Raw genomic sequence first — 24,437 nt, forward strand, 5'->3', positions numbered from 1 at the left:
TAGAAGGTGCTTCACGACGACAAAGAAGTACTTTATAGAACAAATCAAGTTCTGAGATTTTCGATATACATTATTTTTGCACACTCATCTCCCGAGAAGTTTTGATTTGCTGTATATTCTGAAGATTTGAATTTCGTATTCGACCATCTGCAACCAAAAGTTAAAATAGAATTCGTACCTACACACCAAATTCTAATCAATATTAGATAAAAATTCTAGAAGTTGAGGCTGCTAGAAAAATTTGAGGATACGGTCAGACTCAAAAACAAAGTTGTTGATAAAAGTTTTATTTTAAAAGCAGATATTTTGAAATGGAACACAAAAAAAACTTCTTCATTCAAAACCTGATAATGTGATCTCCTCGTACACTACCCTCATGAAATATGGAAATTATAGTGAAAACATTCCCCACAAATGATAACATCTAATTAAAAGATTGTCATTCATCACCATTCCAGAATCATAATCATTGAAGTTCGCAAATTGTCAACTTCGTGTCGGAAAGTTTTCTGAATTTTATTCTAAAATGAAAAAAAAAATCCAATCCCAACCAGATTCTATAACCGTAATAATTAATGCCCTTAAGCCACTTTTTAACTTAGTTATGGGTACTTAATTATGTCAGTTTCGAACATTTTGAGGGAAGTTTTCAGGAATATGCTCCGAGTGGAAATATTATTTGCATTATCTTAGCCACAGCCTCCTATGGGGAAATCAGGTTACTGCTTAGCTGTAGTGGAGGAATGAATCTGTTTTAGAAACCAGAAATCCTTATATGACTACCCAGTTTAAATAGTTCGTTAGCTGTGACCTAGAGGGCGCTAAAAAAGGTACGAAGCGCCATCTGTCCCTATTTATCGTAACCTATTTCGAATATAATAGCCGGCAACTGTAGTAATCCATGTGAACACAAGTTGCGGGAGCAGTTTTCTTTGGTCTGATATTATGGTAATAAAATATAGATGTCAGCACCAGATTAACAGTTTATAAATTATTGATAGACCCAGTGGCGTCGAAATTTGTGCGCACTTACTCCAAGGGAGCAACACGTATTTTTCCCAAAAGTTTGTTGTTTTTTATTTAAGATCCATGACTGGTTTCATATGAAACTTTGTTTCCTCTAAAATTGAAATACCCATCTGATCGAAACAAAATTTAGATACATCTCAGTTGCAAAATAGTCAAACGAATGTTGACGCTAAATTCCTTGAGGATCTTTTTTAGTTGGGTGATTGAGAAATTGTTTTTTGTGAAAACTATAAGAAATTATTTTCAGCGATCCATAATCTTTTTTTTTTAAATTATAAGATACCAGAAAGCAGGTCATAGATGTCTCAAATGGTCCTCGAGTTCTGAAAAATTACAGTTTCACATTTTCCACTAGATTATGGTATTTGGTTGAGATATTCAAGTAATTCTAAAAGGTTTTTTTCTGTTTATATGATACTCACAACACAACATATAGAAATTAGAGAGGATAGTGGCCACTTTTTAATGGTACACCCTATATTTTTCAACGCAGTTTTTTACCCGCTGTTTTTCAACGATGCACCATGGATGAAATTTTTGTAGTTCTAAAGTACTAGACCAAAATAAAGAAGCAGTATTGTCAAATTTTTGTCTGTCTGTCTGTATACATGCTAATCTCCGAAACTATTGCATTGATTTAATTGCGGTTTTCGATATTAGATGCTTGGAATGACTTTTAGGGTTTGTTTTATTGAAATTCGTCCCTTATGGGTTTTAGATTGCTGAACGCTTCGAAATTTACTGAAATATATCTAAGAACGACGATACCTACGATTCAGTTTTCTGTCCATTCTGCAATCAGTGCAATCGTATAATAAAGAAATCGATGATGCAGAATGCAATTTGTTAGCGCTTGCGCCCCTTGTTCCAATGAGACGTCAGACGTCCATGCCCTTTTATAACTACGTACCTTTCAAGGTCAAAGCCAACATTTACATCCCTTCATTCAAGGTATTGTTTCCATTGAGTTTGAGGTTATGTTTTAGTGGACGTCTGAATAAGCGAAGTTTTATTTTATTTGACACGGTAAGAAATTGGAAAATCATACTACGTGCTGAATTCCACATCGTTTCATTCATCGTGATAAAAAACTTGATATCTATCTCTTCTGGATTGTATAATAGATACTTAGGTCCTAGGTATCTGTTCACATTCAATATATTATTCAAATTCGGTTTATTTTGAATGAATTATGTAAATATGTGTGCGTATCAGTTATGATTAGAATTTGTGTGTCTTTTTTTCCCTTTTTTTTGCCTCGTAAAGAATTATTCATCGATGTTTGTGATCTAGGTACTAATCATTTTTTTTAATAAGACGTTCTCTAACGATTTACATCTTTACATGACAGTATTTGCTCTATAGTTGTTTATAATTTAGTACCTGAATTTCAGCTAGAGAATCTGAAAAACAATGAGTTGTAAATATTATTGGTCACGTGGATTTCTCGGAGTTTTCATGAATGAAATGATTTACATAAAAACGCAAATTTTTCAGTATGTTTAACAAACAAGAGTATCACCTCAATTAATTCATACAATCACATCTACGTTGATATTCACGTTTCAAATATTTTGTAACCAATAAGAGACTCTACGTTGAAAGAAAAAAGAAATAATTTATTCAGAATAATGAATATACCTACCTACTCCTACAAAATTATGAATAAATATTGATTCTCTGTTTATAATTGGTATTTTTCATTTGATTCTCCTTCAGAATTTGAAAATGTTTCAATTTCAAATCAATGTTTTATTTTAATTTAATGTGTGAACAACCATTAATTTGCCTTTCTTATACCATTAGAATCAACGTCAGTTCTGAGTATGTTAATATTGAAGAAAAATATCTGTATTATTCCTAATTTTCCGTGGGAATCATTGAATTATACTTAGTTATGGGAGAATCTTTCACATAATAGATGGTTCAATTATTCATAGAAAAAAAAACTTCGAAGTGTGTGGGAGTCTAAACATGATAATCCTTCGTTTCTTATAAAAAATATATCGTGTGTTGACAGGTAACTCAGTAGTTTATCGGAATTCTCTTCACTAAAGGTGCTGCTTTTTGTGTACAAAGTTCAAATATGACTAAAACCATTTGGTTAATTTAGAATTAGGTACGTTTTATTGTATCGTATTATTATTTTTGAATTGAGATTTTCATAACCTATTATCGAACTGAACCCAGATATTTAGACACTCAAACAATCTTAAAAATTGTATGAGCAGAATTGATTCAGACCTCGTTTTCTTCATCAGTCAATAGAACCCAATTATTCGATACAAGTATTGCTCAAAATTGTTTGGTTTAATTTTGTCTTGAAATACAATTCCAATTCTAAAAATGACAATTACAAATTAATAACCAACCAAAAAAAATTCAAAATAACTTGAACTGTACAAATTGAGTAAACGGTTAAAGAATTGAATAACTAAATTAACATAAATTATTCAATTTGTTAACCGTTATTTAGTTATTTTCAATTTACTTTTGGTTGGTTATTAATTTTGTCATATTTAGATTTGGAATTGTATTCCAAGACAAAAATATACCAAATATATCATAAAGATATATTATTGTGAAGGGATTGGACACAAAGTTGTCAATTTTTTTATATATATATTGAATCTCCTTCATCGAGTAGACTCAATAAACTTTTTTAATATAACAGGATGTTGTCAAATTTTGTTATCATCTTATATATTATTTCACCTTGCTCTTCGTTGAGGGCTGATAAAATTTCAAGAACTTTTTATGTATCTTCAAACATTTCGTGGAACCTGATTGAAACTCTTATCTCAATGTTATTTCATATATCAATTTGGCAATGAAAAAATTATCATATCGAAATTGAGAAGAAAATGTTCAAACCTTTTTTGCATGGCGTAATCGAAATTATTTAATTGCAGCATTTGGTGACTTCTACTGCCTTTTTAGATATTTTAGATAATTAATGATGAACATTTTCTCGATTTGAAGTCATTACATTTTCGAAATTGCCTTTAATTTCGAAACATATCGTTTAAACAGAAATATTGTGTGTGTGATCTCTTAAGTTAGGTTTCTAGAGAAAAATAATGTTTTTTTTTAAATTTCTTTATTTATGAAAAATATTAAATTCAATTACAGAACTAGGTATTGCTCAGTATCTTGTGAAGGATACTTTGTTATTTGTGCTGACTACCAATACAAATAATGAAAAAAAAATTTAGGTAAAAAGCCAAGGTCAATTAAATATTTGATCAATCAAGAATATTAAGCGATCAAACAGTGATCTGAATTAGTGTTAGATCGTAGGATTGTGTTCGGAAAAAATTGTTCATTAAACTAGAAAAAGAAATTAATTGGGAAAAAACCCAATTAAAGCAATTAGTGGATCCTACCTTCTATCAATAATTTAATTTCGCAAGAACAAACAATAAAGAAATTTTTTTCACATCTACATAGCTTTAATTTATATTTATAACTTCAAATCTTTTTCATTCTAACTCTTTCTGATACATATTCCACAGTTCACGTTTTGGTTAGTGAAAAATATGTCATGAATTCGTTGTAAAGGTAGGTGGCATTTTTTCTTTTTTTCTTGAAAGGGCCTATTCAATAGTACTACCAGTTGGTAAAATTAGGGGACAATAACATTATGCAATCTCCGAAGTTGAATTCAGAGGCGTCCCACAGGGTTCAGTACTCCGCCGTTTCTTTTTCTGTGATATACGATATAACTGCTTTCAATAGTTCTGTAGGTCGAATGATATGGTTCTGAATACTTTTTTTTTTTCAGAATAGGTGATTGATTTGCATTTCTAAGACAATAGACGTATCTATTTCAAATTGTTCGGAAAATTGTAGAATTCACTGTTATCAGCTGATATCTGATAACAGGGAACTGCATCTACTTCAAATTTATATCAGAACATAATATTATAGCATTGAATTTTACCACTGTCTATACTCATCTATTTTCCAATTTTAGTTGATAGTTTGTACATAAGTTAGCAGTTGAATATTTCCAGAGTTTCATGGTAGTATTTAAGTGAAGAAGGATTGGATATTTTAAACATGTGTGAGTACATACCGAACTGCGTTGTAACACATATTGTACAGCACACATTAGAGTATACCATGATTAATCTAGACATTATTCAATTAAGTACATGCAAAAAGAATGTCATTTTCTCAGTGACATGTCTCTTTCATTCCGCAGTTTTCAACGAGAGTTTCACTTTGAATATCCAAAAAAATCGTAATATATATTATATTTCATTTGATCAGATCCGCTTCATTACCAATTTACTTGCAAATAGCCTTCATTCGTTTTCAGAGCAGATTATATCGAGATAAGAATAGTTACATAAATGAATACTCCTATGGTAAATATTTGAACAGTCTGCTATGATTATACGGTTATAAAAATCGAACGTGAGTTTGATCATGTCCATGGATGAACACTAACGAAAATAATTCGAATCTGCTGAAATAATAACATATATAATCACTGCAATATAGTAAAAATGAAGAAGAACATTTTTTAATTTTCAAAAAAAATTCTAATTGTCAGGTTGATCAGTCAGACTCTGAACCAAATATAAATTTGGTCTGTCTGTAAACAATTTTTAAGAAAGTCAAAAAATTTCGATATCTCACTATATATTCGCCACAGTGAGATTATATTTTGTGTGTATATGTAGGTAGTCGAAATGGGTTATCTGAAATTTTGGCAATGTAACTTTTTCACGTGAAAAAATGAGTTCTTGTGTTTGATGAACATTTTTTGACAGAGTATATAAAAGGGAGAATGAAAAATCCAAATTGGGTGGAATTTATTGCGAGAAAACATAACATCGAAAACAAATAAATGACAAAATAGATAATAGAATAGAAAACAAAAATTACTTAAAAATTTAGTCTATATGTAAACGAATTTGCACTGGATCTGGTAACGCCATACCTACCAAATCATAAATCGAGTAAAATTTGTTATCAATTTCATTATAATGGACTCTCCTTTTCTCTGGTTCACTGTAAGTAGATACTCAACATAATCGACTCAAAATCATGGAACGTTGAAACCAAAACAAACCGTTTTTGAATTGTTATGACTTCATTTTCATTATCTTTAATAATAAATTTCCATTTCAATAGCTTTCTCGGCGAAATAATGCAATACTCAACAGTTATTGAGTATGTGAACTTTTGATTCATTTTGTTAAGAGCTTGCTCCCCGAACATTGTTCATTTTGTCACAATGTTGGTATCTTTCGAATTTTGAGTCGATAAGGGTCTCAAACTTTATGACACCAAGAAAGTCTTTTTTCGAATTTTTATCTTAAAAAGGAAAACCTTTGACCTGTGGCTATGTACAGCTTATTTATCAAAATATCAACTGAATTCAAGTGTAAAGTGGCATTGTCCTCAAAACCATTATTTGATTGATTTTTATAGACTCGTAAAAGCGGAAAAATTTAAGTTATGCTGCAACATCAAACTATCAAGATAAAACAATTAATTGAAATTTCATTCACAAAAACTGAGTGATTATCAGTTATCTCATAGTTGACTATTTGTGATAATAATATATTCAATTTCAAACTTTCATTTTATGAGTGCTAACATTTACCAAAAAAAAAAGGGTAATCATAGTTCCTTGAAACTATTTTTTTATCATCACACCCTGTAAAGTGTTATTTTATATTTACATCCATTGATAAAATCTCAAAAAACACTTGAAAGAAGTAACATACAAATGAGTCACTGTAAACAAACTGAATGCCAGCTGATGCTAAAACTCCACGTGAGTGTAGGTGATAGTTGTGCCAACTTTCGCCAATTCTTTAAGCGAGATGCATGAAAGCACTTTCATCACACAATGTACAGGGTGAGTTAATAATGCTCGATCAGTCGATAACTCTGTTATTGTTGTTATTGAATGTTATTGGATTTTTTGTTGAGGTTCCTGTTGTAGAAATAAATAAATAAACTCTTCTGAATTTTGTGCTAGGAGAATGATTCAAATTTTGACGGAATCGACAGTACCTACTCACAGCATAAATTACTTTTAACTGTACAGGGTGGGCAAATTTCGATGTTTTAGCACTACAACTTTTGAACCAGAGGAGATAGACAAAATCTGATAATCACTTCTCGGTCTCTTTTTCTGAGAAACTAACAAGAGTAGTATTCATTTTTGGCCAACTTCTTTTGTTTTCGAGTTATAAGCGAAAATTGGAAAAATAGCGATATCGAAAAACATTTATATCTCGGCTAATACTGATGATAGAGCTCTGAAATTAAAACATCATACAGACACTTTTTCAGGTAGAATCCAGTGGCGTGCTCGTTTTTTCAAAAGGGTTTTTAATTACGAAGCTATGACCGAAAAATATGTTTTTTTAAATGGGAACACAAGATTTCTGTGCTATTTTTTGAAAGCTTAATTCTTACTGATTTGAAAAATATGTAACATCGTATGGTTTGTATCGATATAAATAATATAAAATGGTCAAAAACCTTTTTTTACCTAGGAGCCTCAATATTTCTTTGGGTCATAGCTTCGTGATTAAAAACCCTTTTTGGAAAGACGAGCACGCCACTGGATTCTATGTTATAAAGTGCCTGTATAATGTTTTAATTTCAGAGCTCTATCATCAGTATTAGCGGAGATATAAATGTTTTTCGATATCGCCATTTTTCCAATTTTCGCTTATAACTCGAAAACAAAAGAAGGTGGTCAAAAATGAATACTACCCTTGTTAGTTTCTCAGAAAAAGAGACCGAGAAGTGAGTATCAGATTTTGTCTATCTCCTCTGGTTTAAAAGCTGTAGTGCTAAAACATCGAAATTTGCCCACCCTGTACAGGCTGGTCCGAAAGTGGTGAAATACGATAGCACCTGTTTTTTTTTATGGGAATGCCAAATTTTTATATCATACTCTTCATGATTTCGGAATACTCCACTTGTCATCTTTTAACTTTTTGACGTAGGACACTTATTTCGAAAAATTTCAAGGTTATAATGGTTTAAACTAAAGATTATGACTTGAAAATCGTTAGAAATAATTGTATGTTTTTTATTGGACTCCTGAAAAGTTTTCATGTTTTATACTAATTTACAAATCACTCTACAGGTGGTCCGAAAGACTGCAGTTTTTAAAATATGACTTCAGGAAAATGTCAACGTTGACAAGTAGGGTATTTCGGAATCAGAATTTAAAAAACAGGGTGGTTACACTTTTGGACCAGCCTGTATATTCGAAAATAATTTATCTTATGCGCTGAGGATTTCGTCAAAATACTCTTATCGACCGATCGAAAACTATTGACTCACCTTGTATATCCATGGGATATCCGCGATTTATAATAATCGCATTTTGTTTACTAGTGTACTATCGTATGACCATGTCAACTGCGGCGCTACAGATTGATACGAGTGTCGTATCGATGCTTTTAAAAGCTACTGATACGTCCTAAACAGTATCACACACGTAGGTATAACAGATAAGAACTTAATACGAATAACAGTCATTGTAGTAGTATCCCCCATCCACGCTTATTTTTAAACCGTTTATATATATACAACATCGAGCTTCGTAAACTTCAGTGCATTCGGTCTAATAACTCGAGTAACTTTCTCGCTATCGAATCAGCAACCCATTCAATCTAAACAGTTACGAAAGTAACGCGGTGAAGACAACCTGCGATTCTGCTATTGTATAGAGAATGCATTAAGTCACGGAACGGTTAAAGACTAAATATACAAAAATGAGTTCGCTAACGTGCTGTCAATCAAATGATTCTTCTTCCTCAGCTTCTGGAGATCCTGCCGAGGGTGCTTACAGCTACGCGGCTGAGAATTTGAATAATAACAACATGATGGACATTACAACGGACACTAGTAAAATTTATAGTTTTCCTAAAAGACAAGCAATTGATTTGAGGTTTGAGGATGTTTACTTCCGATCTTCGACATGGTCTTTCACGAAGTTCAGACTTGGTAAGTGCTAAATAATAATGATAATATTCAGTTAATAGTTTAAAATAACAGAATTTAAATACAACAATAAAAGCAAATAACAAAGAAATAAAGAGCATGTCATTTAAGCATAAGAGTAAAAGTTTAAATTCTTTGAGTGATCCTAAGACAAAAGTTTTTATAAAGATTAATCTAAAAATGCTCATTTCCTGGAAACAAGTTGTTTAATTTGAAAAACAGTTAACCATTTCCCACTCCTACTTAGATATCAAGGATTAAATTGCGATCCAGTATTTATTTATTCTTGTTGTTACCTAATTAAACATTGTAAAACGATCTCAATCAAAAAAACAAACTTTTCCTTATGTTTTTCCGTGTGATCCAGTAATTATTACATAATTAAATTATGTTCATTGATTCACAAATATACAAATATAAATCATTAGGGTACAATTTTCTTCATTGGTCTTAATAACTCAATTTAGAGATGAATAATATTCACATCAATATAAATAACACAGCCAAATTTCAACTAAATTGGGTGAGAAAATTCAAAATACAATTTTTGTTGTTTGCATTTTAACACTCTTGAAAACGAAGCATTCCACTTATAATGTAGAAATCAATCTTTTTTCAAAAATTAAATCTATTCCACATAATTATCACCCCATATAACAAAATCTTTCCATTATCTGTTTTTTTTAATATTTCCAATCCAATCATTGGTCAATGCTCAGATAATATTATCATAAGAGTATCTTTTGTCAAGAGTTCAAGTTGTCAATAATCAAACATCATTTTTTAATCATTCATATTCAGATATGAAAATCAGTGGTTGAAATGTAATTAAATGCAATTTAACTACGAAATGATATAGAATTACATTAACTGATATTTAATGGCATCTTCAAGTGATTAATTAAAGAAACAACAGAACAACTTAATGGGTATAATTCGAGTAGGGGCTCCGAAAATATGAACGTTCGAAATTTTGATATCATTATAATTTCAGTATTATAGATCCGATCAAATCATGTAACAATTTCAAGTTTCAAGAGAAATTTATGTTGATATTGTAATCAGAATCGAAGAAAATTCAAGAAATATTTCAGGAAAAAAAAATGTTGGAGACAAGGTATCCAACCAAGCTGTTATTTTGCTTGTAGGTGCATAATAGCAATTTCAATGCTGATCCCGTCCTTGAACTGTAGAGAATTCAATTAAAATTAATAAAATTTCATTAATAATATAGCGATCAACCGATCACAATAAAGATATTCCAGCTTAAATACAAACCTAATTGACCCCCAAAATTTCTACAGGCGTTTTTCACAGAAAACAACATAGTTTGCAAATTTGGATAGTCGGCTTATGCACCACGTGCCGGTAGGAATAACAACAATGCAAATAAATTATTCATCGAAGTCTATAGCAAGCACAACACAATAGTGTAAAATTTACATCAGTACCATTCATGCAAATGTAGGTAGATGACTAGATTGTCGATATTATTATACAGTGCACCTAAGATTGACGTGGAAGTAATTTTCATAATGTTCGTCTGAATTGTTTCATCTACAACAATGAACCTCTTCAGTGAGGATAAACAAAAACTAAACATTGTCTGTGGTATTAACACAGTAAGTAAACACAATTATGCTGTATAATATTGAATGGAAAATGAGTTTAGAGAGTTGAATGGAAAGGCCCAGTGTATTAGAGAAATAGAATTTTTCAACAAAAAGTTATAGAGGGGTAAAGAACAGTTTAACAAACCAAGTTGAAAATTTCTTTTAGGGGAACATTTGGCCATTCCTCTAAAACCGTTTGTATAAGTTGATCTGTATGGGTTGCTAGAGTTGCTTTGACTCGCTCTTATCTTCCTTTCGATCTTATTCCATTAGAGCTCTCTAGGTTTCAGATCAGGTGAGCAAGAAGGCCACTCTAAAATCAAACCACCTCGCCAGAGCCTGACTACAAGTTGCAACAATAAATCAACATACCCTTAATTGGTTGAGGTTTGTCAAATGGGAGTTCTTTCACCAATCATAATTCCACCCAAAAACATTAGTATCTTCTTTGTATTTTGGGATGTTTGAGAGCACGGAGTCTTGTTCGTTTCCTTTCAGCTGTCAAAATGCCAATTTGCCGATCAGAGGATCGTAGGCTTTTTAAGTTCTGTCTTACCGAACGCAAATTCTTCTTCTCATAGTTTCGAAAGAAACACTCAAACCTGTATCTTACAAAATATGCCTTTGAAGCTCTGGATGAGATTTCTTCTTGCTATTTGAGCCAAAAGGGATCCTGCCCTTCTTAAGGTACTCTTCCACGACTTCTCCTTGGTCTATTATTTAGGGTTCCCAATTCCAGGAACCTGGAATGGGTTCTTGAAACACCCCTTGTGTGAACCCAACCGTTCTAGCAATCTGCCTTTGCATCATGCTCGGTTGCTATCAGAGTAATTATTCATTTCAGTACAGTAGATACAGTAAAATTGACTTTCAAGACAAATCTCATCGAGTGATTTGTTTTTGTATTCGTTCTTGTTAGTGAACATATGAAGAGGACAAAGCACATGCCAACTCCTCTCATTGTCCAGAACCTTTCTGAGTTATAGCTAAATGTTCCTACAAGAAAGAGTTTAAGGAAAAGGAAAAAACCGAAGGAGAAGCACTCTGGTGGAATCTTCTTGGATTGGATCATTTCAAAAAGATTATTCGAAACTTTGATGCTACATCTACTCATTAGATGCCTTACAGGGCACTGCCGTCTCAGGAAACACCTCAGAATGAGGAGTGCAGATTCTGCGTAGAGAACACTTGTAGTTTTCCATTTCTTCCAAGAAAATGCATTTTGCGTTGTGTATAATTGAAGTAATGAGAATGACGATGATCGATTCAATGCGAATTTTGATTTGCACTATATCTGAATTTTGTCCACCCACTTGAAAATGCTATTGAGATAGTGAAACACGTGTATAAGTTTGACACTCATTTCTAGTCAATTACTGTGTAGTGTAATATTTATTTAAAGCTTCAATTGGAATATCATTCCGATTGATATTTAAACTATGCAGAACACTTTTGGGCACCACTCTAAATGCTTATCTTTTGTTCTCTAACATTGATCAGTTATGCTGGAGAATCCGATTCAAACCCGATAATATGATGATTATTCTGAAGTACGAAGTCTAGACTGCAATATTCTGTAGGAATAATAACCCTTTTTAGTACAGCTTAGCTCATTCTGAATACGGATTGCATCAAAAAAATTTCCTATTGCAATTCAAATAGCCTCATTACTTTTAATGATCCCTGGGATACGATTGGATCGTATGTGGAAAAAAACACTCAAATAACCGCAGTTGACATAAAAAATATGTTCCACGTGAGTTTTTTCATTGTTAATTTCCCATTAAAATGCTTGGATTATATAGTAATCGTATTCAAAATGATGACATGTTCATTGCCAAAAATGGTTAATATTGGTACCATTTCAACATCAGTCAAATGATGAACAAAGTACAATTTGAATACCTAAGTCGTTTAATTTATTGGTGTTTAAATTGCTGGGTAGGGAAAACAAGCAGGCTTCGATACACACATGAAAAAGGTGCGATAGAGCACAAAAAAGTAATTATCTAATCTGATCTTAAGTACGATGAGAATAGCTCAATTACTGTACTCATCCTGGTAAATGCATTTCATGACCCGATTGTGTTATTTTGGATTGATAGAAATTGGTCTTCGAGAAATGTCATGATTTTTTCTTTTATAACCTTCGCTTATAAGAAAAAAAAATGCTATCTTTGAATATTAATTTGGCGCTGATGAATTGATTTGTGATAGCTTTGAATGGATATTGAACTTGTTTTGAGCACTCGTCAGGTAAAGCTCCTTATTAGCACAGAAAATAAGGCAACTTGTTAAAGATACACATTTCACCACATCAAAGAATGAAACAGAATCTAACAATTCTAACCCTTGGTGTTTATGGCGACCGATTTAACAGCTGTCAAGTGATTTATTCTCAGTTTGGTTTGGCAATTCATCATGAATAGACTCACGCCTGAACAACGCTTGCAAATAGTGCAATTTTATTTCGAAAATAATGGTTCTGTGCGGAATACGTATCGCGCACTACGTCCATTTTATTTTGTTTAGCGATGAAGCACACTTCTGGTTGAATGGCTACGTCAAAAAACAAAACTGCCGCATTTGGACTGAAGCTAATCCTCAAGTGTATATCGAAACACCGTTACATCCAGAAAAACTGACTGTTTGGTGCGCTTTATGGGCTGGTGGAATCATTGGTCCATATTTCTTCAAAAATGATGATGGCCAGAACGTTACAGTCAATGGTGATCGGTATAGAGCCATGATTACTAACTTTTTCAGTCCTGAATTGAACAACTATGATGTCCAGGAGCTGTGATTCCAACAAGACGACGCAACATGTCACACAGCTCGTGCCACAATCGATTTATTGAAAGACACGTTTGGTGACCGCCTAATTTCACGTTTTGGACCTGTGAATTGTCCTCCAAGATCTTGTGATTTAACAAAGCTAGGCCACTTTATGTGCGGCTATGTAAAGTCATTGGTCTATGCGGATAAGCCACAAACCCTTGACTAATTGGAAGACAACATTCACCGTCTTATTGCCGATATACGGCCACAAATGTTGGAAAAAGTCATCGAAAATTGGACGTCCAAATTGGTCATATGCCAGAAATCATATTTAAAATATGATGTCACAAGATTATCTTGCGGATAAATAAAATTCATGTCAATCGAATAATCCATCGTTGTTTTATTGCAATTTAAAGTTCTATAGCTCTAAAAAAACACCCTTTAGTATTAAAAATTAATTTCAATACCAAACGTCATTTGATTTATTGTTAAAATTATCGTTTCGGCAAAGCAAGCAGGATTCAAAATACACCTGCAAAAGGAATAAGAATAGATCACAAAACAGATCAAAATATTTAGGATTATTGATTCAAAATGAATATTTCGAACTGTAGATGGGATTAGGTACCTATTTTAATTATTGTACTAGAGTCAGGAATAACAGCTTGTGATATGTCGATGTTATTCTGGAACACCTTTTATGGTATGTTCGTTGAATTTTTATAACTCAAAAGAGTTATAATCATTTATTGAAGAAATTGAATAAGAAATCTTTTTTTCATAAGTTTCTGTATTCATTTTTGTGTTCGAAGGATAACGACAGAATAACATGGACATAAATGTCACTTTTGTGCTACTTTCATTATTGTAGTAAGATCGAAACTCCTAGAAAATAATTCGATTTCACATCAAAACCTAACGACCAATTGTTCTTCAAGGCAACGATGTGAAAACACTGTTATTCCATAATTTGCTTCATAAACCAAGGATTTTACGAGATTACCTTCACTACAATTTTCATCATTTTCAGGCAAACAGGACGATAGAACATATCGTCAAGTTATCTAGTTTTCAAATTTTGAGCCAGGCTGGTCCCAAACGATAAGGTTCGAACCACTGAACACGGATCCGTTTTAAAATTTAATTTTGTCTCTCTTATGATATTGTTGTAGTTTATATTTTTTTTTGCGGATTTAAGTGAACAGTGAAGCAATAAATTGAAAATTCACTTATTGATTCCTTCTTGGAACTCACACAAAATTTTTTTCAGACCATAATATGTTTCAAGTGAGTTTTCAAGGAGATTTTTTCTCCTCTAAAATCGGATATCATATAATTTAAAAATAATGGTTCGATCGATTTCAAAGCCAACCTTGACTCATTTGAATACGAGTTCATTATCATCTATGGTATTCGGAATCATATTAAAATAAAGCAATCAACTATACAGATTATATGATAAATATTTCCAAAAGTTGTCAACACGCACAATGAATGATCTTCTAGTGATTTTGACAATGATATAGGGCTGTAATTATTTTCAATCGAATATTAAATGTCCTGGGAAACGAATAAGAAATTGCTGTTATCATTGCGTAAGTACAGTTTGAATTAATTGATATTTTCACAATGTTTTCCCTTGCGTGTTCAACAAGAGTTTTCTATGTAATCTTGGAAATAAATAATTGCAGTAAAACTATTAAAACTGCCAATCTTTGTCAGTTATTATTGTCAAGCGGATATTTCGAATAATTTAATAAGCCCAAGATTGTCAACTCACTTGTTATTTAACAAGCATTACAAAAAAAATGGGTTAGGATCCACTAGACAAAATGTCTGAAATGTAACTACACTGCGCAAAAAAATTAACGCACATTTTGAAAATCTCAATTTCAATGAAAGTTAACTCTACATTGACTTTATAACTTATTTTTTATGTTCTCTCGGGAAGGTTTTGAACGAAACAAGACACATTGAATGGAGGAAAAATTAAGGATTTCACCGAATCTTATGTGAAAAAAGAGAAATAAACAATTTTTAAAATACTGGAATGCTGATAAGTGATTTAATACTTGGCATTTCCACCCCTTGCGTTAATTACAGCTCGGCAACGACGGTTCATACTCAAAATGAGTGATCTTAAAATGTTGTGATCTAATCCTTCCCAGATTTCTCTGATTTGGATTCCTAAGTCATTAAGAGTAGCTGGGTGATTTTCTGAACTCCTCAATCGGATTGAGATCTGGACTTCTTGCTGTCCATTCCATTCGAGAGACTTCAACCTCTTCAAGGTACTCCTGAACGATGCGCGCACGATGGGGTCTGGCATTATCGTCCATAAAAATGAAATTGTCACCAATGTATGGGGCAATGGCACTACATGCTATTCAAGAATGTTCCTTATATACCTATCAGCATTCATAGCTCCATTATCAACGACCACTAGGTCAAAGATATTCCACCCCATACCATAATCGATCCTCCCCCGAAACCAGTAGTATTCAGGAAATTGCACTGAGCATATCTTTCATGTGGACGTCTGTATACAAGGGAACGTCGATCACAATGGTAGAAGCAGAATCTAGACTCATCTGTGAAGAGAACTCTTTCCCAATCAGCCTCTTCCCAATGGATATGCTCTCTCGCAAAATCCAAACGCACCCTTCGATGGGCTGGGGTAAGAGCTGGGCCTCTTGCCGCGACACGAGGCCTTAAATCATATTCTCTGAGGCGATTTCTTATTGTCTGAGTGCTAATTTGCACCCCATGAGTTTGCTCAAGATGATTTCGAAGGAGGCGAGCGGTTGCAAAACGGTGTTTTCAACGAAGAAACTCTCAAGTAACGTTCTTGAATGGCAGTTGTTACCCGTGGTCTACCCTGTCCTGGTCTTCGGACATTCATACCTGTCTCCCTGAATCGCTCCAACATTCTGGACACACTTGTATGGTAAACTCCAAACCTTTCTGCAATTCTTGTGTATGTCCACCCTTCTTCTCGCAAAACTGCCGCTTGGGCACATTCCTCTTGGGTCAAATTGGGTGTTTCGCGTTGCATAGCGATCGAGTGTAGAATATCAAACGAAAGAAGAACTATTGATCACTAGAATTGATCGAGAACAACTGATTTCAGAATGGAGCCAATACATTCAAAATCTGATAATCTCATCTTTTTTTATTCCTTCTGGGAAAAAACATCTGGATTGAAGAAAAACGTTGAAAGTGGATAACATATGCATGCATAATTCTGATAAAAATAATTATCATTGAGAACACCTTCATTTGTAGAATAAATTTGAGATTTTCATAATGTGCGTTAATTTTTTTACGCAGTGTATTTCAATTAAACATCAAGAATTCTGAATTAGATAATTGGAGATATATCATTCTCAAATTGCAAATTACAATGCACCCAAACTTTTGGATTCTTAGGTTTTGTATTCATCGATCTGGGATTTTTTGAATCATAAATTGGCCTGTTAAAGACCAACAAGCTGAAAATTTTTTTTGTCCCATAAGTATGTATACAAAGTCTTCAGTAATCTAACATATCACATACTTGTTAATCAATAACGTGTTATGTTATTCATCAATATTAATTGATTTTCTATTATCAATTCAACATTGAATCAGAATATTAAACTGTTCAAGGTAATTCGATAGATGAAACAAGAATAAGAAGATTGTTTTTGTTAGGATTTCAAATTATCATTGGAATATAATGTTATCCAATGTATGTTGCTATCTTTATAGGCTAGGTTTATTATTGAAAATAGTGAACCCACACATCAAATTAATGATGAATAATAACCAGATCTGTACCAGCCTATTGATTGTGTTTCCTTCTCTAAGGTTTTCTGATAGGAATGAATCAATTTAGAATGGTTATAATGGCAGGACGGTTTATTAGTTTTTGATATTTCTTATGTCTCGTGTGTTCAGTAGATTATGCCATTTAATCATGAAAAGATACACGTTTCAGCAACCTTCAGAAATTGTTTTATCAAATTCAGTGCTCATTTGTGAATACTGAGAAATATTCAAGAAGAATATATGGACAAAATTATTCAGTTAATCGACTTGCTATTCTTCATAATGATGACAAATTTGAAAGTACGCTGTATGGCTCAATTTTTGGTAGTGGTACTCTTTTATCGGATGAAGAAATTTCACTTTCAAATTTGTCTACAATATGACGAATAGTTTGCCGATTAACTGAATAATGTCGTCCAAAAAGGACATAAGAAATGTCAAAAAATAAAACACAATGTTGCCATTATAAGATTTTAAATTTTATTATTTCTTTTGGTGAACCCTTTATTAAATTATTTTCAGTTTTCATTATCAATTAATTATTCTTTAGATAATCAGAAGTGTTAATCAAAATAAATGCTTAATTTGACGAAGAATTCTTTGTTGTTTGTTGTATCTTATGTTCAATTGTGTCTTTTATTCGCAGCACATTGTGGTCATTGTGTTGCGTATAAAAACAAATAAAATTATTGATATTTCATATTTTGATTAATTTTTTTGCAGAAACAAAAGAAATCCTTCATGGGGTCTCTGGTACCTTCAAGTCAGGAGATTTATCAGTTATTATGGGCCCTTCTGGAGCTGGAAAATCTACCCTTTTGAATATTCTTGCAGGATTTGTGTGAGTAATTTATGTATTTATATTTTAAGAGCTACTCCTAAGGAACTTATTCATCTTAATGATCTTATTCGAAAGAAGGTTTCATTCTCTTTGACTCAGGAAAAAGTCATTTAATCTGAATGTATTTTATTGAATTGATAGTGGTTACCAAACAGCAACACCAAAATTATAAAATTTTTTCATAAAGTACCTACACGAACTTAAACTTACGAAACCTAAAAAGTCACTTTCTTGAGGACTTCCTTAAGAAAAGAGATGTTATGAAGGATAGAATAATCAAAAACAAAAGTTACAAAGTGTCCATTACAACACATCAGAGAAACCAGTTTTTTTATGTTTTTTTTAGGAGGAATAATATTGACTCTTTTGAAGGAGATGAGTATGTATTGAAAAAGCTAATTGAAACTCAGTGAGGAACTTTATGTAAAATGAAATGATAAAATTGGTTCATTAAATATCCAGATCTGAGTTTATTACATATAAAAAAAATTTTATTCTCCATTTTTGCGTACTTAAGTTGAAAAAACAGCGTTTGAACAGAAATTGATTTCAAACTGATTCAAGGTCAATATGGATAACGTCTGTCCGGAATCGAAAAACTACAAAACGATCTTAAGATCGTTGATAGTTATAATTAGTCTATAGGATCGAAACTTAGTTTTCCTAATAATACCTATCATAATAAATAACATTAAATGAAATTCAAGATGAATATTGAAAAAAATTATCCGAATTCTAGTTCTGAAATTTTGGGTGTGAATATAAAGTAACAATTTCTTGCTTTGTGCAAATATGAAACGCTTGACTACAGAACAAACGAACTTGAGATCTATAAAATAACAATTTCATTCTCCTTGTGAAATTTCAAGATGATCACATCATTAGATCTATAGAATATTGATTATCCAGCAAGAATATTGGAAAAGAAATACCTACTTGATATTCCCGATAGGCTTGATATTGAGATTTTGGGTGTCTAATATGGAATAAAACTTTCAGAACGATCAAAACCAGCGTTGAAATCTATGAAAATAAATCATGCTTCCTGCGAAATTTCAAGCTGATGATCTAATCAGGACCATTTGATATTGAATATTCAAGCAGTTTATCGAAAAAGATATATGTAGGTATCCGATTAGAATTGAGATTTTGCGTGTTGATATGAAAGTATAACTGTAAGATTTATGCATAATTTCTTGTTGTTCACATGACCAGAACCATAAAAAATGTAAGCAGAATATAGATTCAAAAACCTGCCAACAGATCAGACTGAGTAGGAATTCTTCAGTTAGAGTTAGACGAATGATAGCATTTTTACTTTTTGGTTGCGTTACCAGTATCATGAAAAATTCTTAGTAGAATGTCGAAAAACAAAATAAGAATCTTTTCAGCATTTTTTCATCAATATGTTAATTCCACCCTTGGGGCCACAGGATTGTAACGGGTGTTTTTTTTCGAGGTATATAACTTTAAGTTGGCATTACTGTTCAAGATGGCGACCGATTCAACAGCTGTCAAGTGATTTATTCTGAGTTTGGTTTGGCAATTCATCGTGAATAGACTCACGCCTGAACAACGCTTGCAAATAGTGCAATTTCATTTGAAAAATAATGGTTCTGTGCGGAATACGTATCGCGCACTACGTCCATTTTATTTTGTTTAGCGATGAAGCGCACTTCTGGTTGAATTGCTACGTCAACAAACAAAACTGCCGCATTCGGAGTGAAGCTAATCCTCAAGTGTATGTCGAAACACCGTTACATCCAGAAAAACTGACTGTTTGGTGCGCTTTATGGGCTGGTGGAATCATTGGTCCGTACTTCTTCAAAAACGATGATGGCCAGAACGTTACAGTCAATGGTGATCGGTAAAGAGCCATGATTACTAATTTTTTTATTCCTGAATTGAACAACCATGATGTCTAGAAGCTGTGGTTCCAACAAGACCGAGCAACATGTCACACAGCTCGTGCCACAATCGATTTATTGAAAGACACGTTTGGTGACCGCCTAATTTCACGTTTTGGACCTGTGAATTGGCCTCCAAGATCTTGTGATTTAACACCGCTAGACTACTTTCTGTGGGGCTATGTAAAGTCATTGGTCTATGCGGATAAGCCACAAACCCTTGACCATTTGGAAGACAACATTCGCCGTGTTATTGCCGGTATACGGCCACAAATGTTGGAAAAAGTCATCGAAAATTGGACGTCCAGATTGGACAACATCCGAGCCAGCCGTGGCCGTCATATGCCAAAAGTCATATTTGAAATGTAATGCCACAAGTTTATCTTGCGGATAAATAAAATTCATGTCAATCGAATAATCCATCGTTGTTTTATTGCAATTTAAAGTTCTATAGCTCTAAGAAAAACACCCTTTATATAGGCAGATATGCTCTCAAAAGCTCCTGTTTTCAGGCCAGGGCTGTCTTCATTTTTTCATGTTTATGTCTATTTATCAATTAGCAAAATTTCCATATGGAAAATTTAACTGTACGTTAACGAACGCTCTGATATTGGCTCTGCGATTCATACATAATAAAAACAAAAACAAATTCCAGAACCAACATAAATTTCTAGGAAGTGTCGATAAGAATGTGTTGATTCCTGCGACGCTGGGTCATATACTTTCCTTTACGAATCAAGAACCCGTCATTCATGAGTCATTATGCATGACGAGATCATGTGATCCTGAGCCACACATATTATAGAGCAGTCTCATTCGCTTGCACTTGAACTTGACAATGAGTAACGCTGGCTTAGTTGCGGTTTGTGTGACTATATGGTTTATAGTTAGAATTAACCTTGAAATTCGATCCGATAGTCTAGGCATCCTTCGGTTGGAATTGAATCAAAATATGTTGAAGCGTACGTAAAGGGTGTTTTTTTAGGGCTATAGAAATTTAAATTGCAATAAAACAACGATGGATTATTCGATTGACATGATATTTATTTATCCGCAAGATAATCTTGTGGCATTACATTTTAAATAATATGATTTCTGGCATATGACCGCCACGGCTGGCTCGGATGTAGTCCAATCTGGACGTCCAATTTTCGATGACTTTTTCCAACATTTGTGGCCGTATATCGGCAATAACACGGCGAATGTTGTCTTCCAAATGGTCAAGGGTTTGTGGCTTATCCGCATAGACCAATGACTTTACATAGTCCCACAGAAAGTAGTCTAGCGGTGTTAAATCACAAGATATTGGAGGCTAATTCACAGGTCCAATACGTGAAATTAGGCGGTCACCAAACGTGTCTTTCAATAAATCGATTGTGGCACGAGCTGTGTGACATGTTGCGCCGTCTTGTTGGAACCACAGCTCCTGGACATCATGGTTGTTCAATTCAGGAATGAAAAAGATAGTAATCATGGCTCTATACCGATCACCATTGACTGTAACGTTCTGGCTATCATCGTTTTTGAAGAAGTACGGACCAATGATTCCACCAGCCCATAAAGCGCACCCAACAGTCAGTTTTTCTGGATGTAACGGTGTTTCGACATACACTTGAGTATTATTATAGCTTCACTCCAAATGCGGCAGTTTTGTTTGTTGACGTAGCCATTCAACCAGAAGTGCACTTCATCGCTAAACAAATTAAAATGGACGTAGTGCGCGATACGTATTCCGCACAGAACCATTATTTTCGAAATAAAATTGCACTATTTGCAAGTGTTGTTCAGGAGTGAATCTATTCAAGATGAATTGCCAAACCAAACTGAGAATAAATCGCTTGACAGCTGTTAAATCGGTAGCCATCTTGAACAGTAATGCCAACTTAAAGTTATATACCTCGAAAAAACACACCCGTTAGTTAGAATAAATCGATCCAATTGACCTTGAGTTTCGATCCGATAGTCTAGGCATCCTTCGGATGGAATTGTATCAGAATATGTTGAAGCGTACGTACAAATGTCAATGTTGAATGTAATTGAGCAGATAATAGCAGTAGGTTCCAACAAGTATCCAAAGGTCCTGGTGAGAGACTTGAGGATATCCCTACTCGGTGGACCAGACGATGCGTTTCTAGACAAAAACAGAGTCAGCGCATAGGTCATCTGCTTTCTTTCGAACAAGATAATGCTCGAAAATCAAACTCATCTCTAAAAATGCGAAGTAAGGAGTTTCTATGTTTGTTATCTAGTGTTTGACCTTGCCAAACTGAGTTGACATTTCTATTCAATGAAGTTTGGCAATTCATTATGAAACTTTCAAAGCAAAACAACGCCTCCAAATACAGATCATAGTCCAATTTACAGCCTAGGGAGTGAGCAATTCGTACAGTTCTTTACCGTTTTCGCTCTAATTTTATTTTTCTCTATTCAAAACCACCAACATGGCCAAGAAATATGCTTGCCGAAGAGAAATTTGCTTATGTAGTTGAGCTAAGTATTGAAGAACATGTCAATGCGTCGCTGTTCCCAACTGATTGGCCTTTGTCTTTCAACTAGAAAATTTTACGTAAGGATCTTGGCTTACTTGCCTGTAAAATACAGCGCACTTAACCATCAAAAATTAACCTCATCTCTAAAAATGCGAAGTAAGGAGTACTTTATTTTATTGATTCTCATGAGTTTCTTTGTTTGTTATCTAGTGTTTGACCTTGCTAATTCATCATGAAACGTTCAAAGCAAAACAACGCCTCCAAATTAGGATCATAGATCACTTAGTCCAATTTGAAGCCTAGCGAGCAAGCAATTCGTACAGTTCTTTACCGTTTTCGCACTAATTTTATTCTTCTCTATTCAAAACCACCAACAAGGCCAAAAAAATTAATTTGCTGATGTCGTTGATCTAAATATTGAAGAACATGTCAATGCGTCGCTGTTCTCAACTGATTGGCCTTTGACCTTCAACTAGAAAGTTTTACGTAAGGATCTTGGCTTACTTGCTTATAAAATACAGCGCGCTCAATCATCAATTTATTTCAAAATAAATTGGGTGACAACTTTGTTTCCAGAAGTGGTCCTGTTGACTGGCCCTCTCGTTCTCGCGACTTAACGTCTCTTGATTACTTTCAAGGGATCTATGTTGAGTCACTGATTTATGCTGACAAATCAGCAACTCTTGAAGCATTGGAAGCCAATGTTCTAGTCACCATTAACGCTTTACAGCCAGATTAATTGAAATCAGTTGTGAAAAATTAATCTGATCGAATAATAATCGATTGATAATAATAAAATATTCATTCCGACAATAATTCTGTGTTCTGATATTATTCTAGAGTTCTTGAAAAAAAAAAACCCATGTTTTTCGTTATTTGTGTTGAGATATTTTGCGTTGAAAGTGGAAATCATGAGCCATAGTATAAAATTTGCAGTGTGTTTGTTCTTCTGAACGCCACACAGCTGCATTTTATCAGGTGTGTGAATAAGTCTTTCCCGTTTTTTGTAAGAGATGGCGCTACCAATACTGTGCGAGTATTTAATGGTTACATATGTCATAATCAAAGCTTATTCATCTGTCAACAATTCCACACATTAGTTGAAATTTTTTCGCATCATAAATTTTTGAAATCGTGAAAATGTCGAAATTTGAGCCTAGTCGACGTCATTTGCGGGAAGTTTCACTTTATTGGTTCAATTTGAAGAAATCTGCTGCCGAGGCGCATCGGTTGCTTCAGGAAGCTTATGGAGAAGGTTGTGTCGATGATTCAAGTGTTCGCGGATGGTTTCGACGCTTCAAAAGTGGCGATTTCGACGTGGAAGACAAGGAGCGTTCCGGGCGGCCGCAAATCTTTGAAGATCAAGAATTGGCGACTTTGCTTGATGAAGATTCGTGTCAAACGCAAGAAGAACTTGCTGAAGCATTGGGAGTTGACCGAACAACCGTTTCCAAGCGTTTGAAAGCCATGGGAATGATCCAAAAGCAAGGAAATTGGGTGCCGTACGAACTGAAGCTGAGAGACGTCGAACGGCGTTTTTTCACTTGCGAACAGCTGCTTCAGCGACATAAAAGAAAGGGTTTTCTGCATCGTATCGTGACTGGCGATGAAAAGTGGATCCGTTACGATAATCCGAAGCGAAGAAAAACATGGGGACTACCCGGCCATGCATCATCATCGACGGCCAAGCCAAATATTCATGGCGCCAAGCTCATGCTCTGTATATGGTGGGACCAGCTAGGTGTGGTTTACTATGAGCTTCTGAAACCGAATGAAAGGATCACAGGCGAGGTCTATCGACGACAATTGATGCGTTTGAGCCGCGCACTGCGAGAAAAACGGCCACAATACTCCGACAGGCACGACAAAGTTATTTTGCAACATGACAATGCTCGCCCACATGTTGCACAGCCGGTGAAAACATACTTAGAAACGCTCAAATGGGAAGTCCTACCCCACCCGCCGTATAGTCCAGACA

General features: G+C 33.9%; 1 protein-coding gene across 4 annotated transcripts in view; it reads left to right on the forward strand.

Annotated features, from left to right (window-relative positions):
• The first annotated feature begins 1,932 nt into the window (after window positions 1–1,932).
• Window positions 1,933–24,437, forward strand: part of LOC123685433 (ATP-binding cassette sub-family G member 1) — a 42,845-nt gene continuing 20,340 nt past the window's right edge. Inside the window, exons 1-3 of one of the 4 annotated variants that reach the window (XM_045625126.1) lie at window positions 1,933–2,055; window positions 8,836–9,021; window positions 17,946–18,063. In XM_045625126.1, the coding sequence (XP_045481082.1) occupies window positions 8,898–9,021; window positions 17,946–18,063 (242 nt within the window). In that variant the 5' untranslated portion in view covers window positions 1,933–2,055; window positions 8,836–8,897. Of the gene's footprint in view, window positions 2,056–3,013; window positions 3,149–4,942; window positions 5,096–8,503; window positions 9,022–17,945; window positions 18,064–24,437 lie in introns of those variants that run through there. The other 3 variants (XM_045625127.1, XM_045625125.1, XM_045625124.1) reach the window with 3 other exon arrangements.

Source organism: Harmonia axyridis, chromosome 7, assembly GCF_914767665.1.
Source record: "Harmonia axyridis chromosome 7, icHarAxyr1.1, whole genome shotgun sequence".
NCBI lineage: Eukaryota > Metazoa > Arthropoda > Insecta > Coleoptera > Coccinellidae > Harmonia > Harmonia axyridis.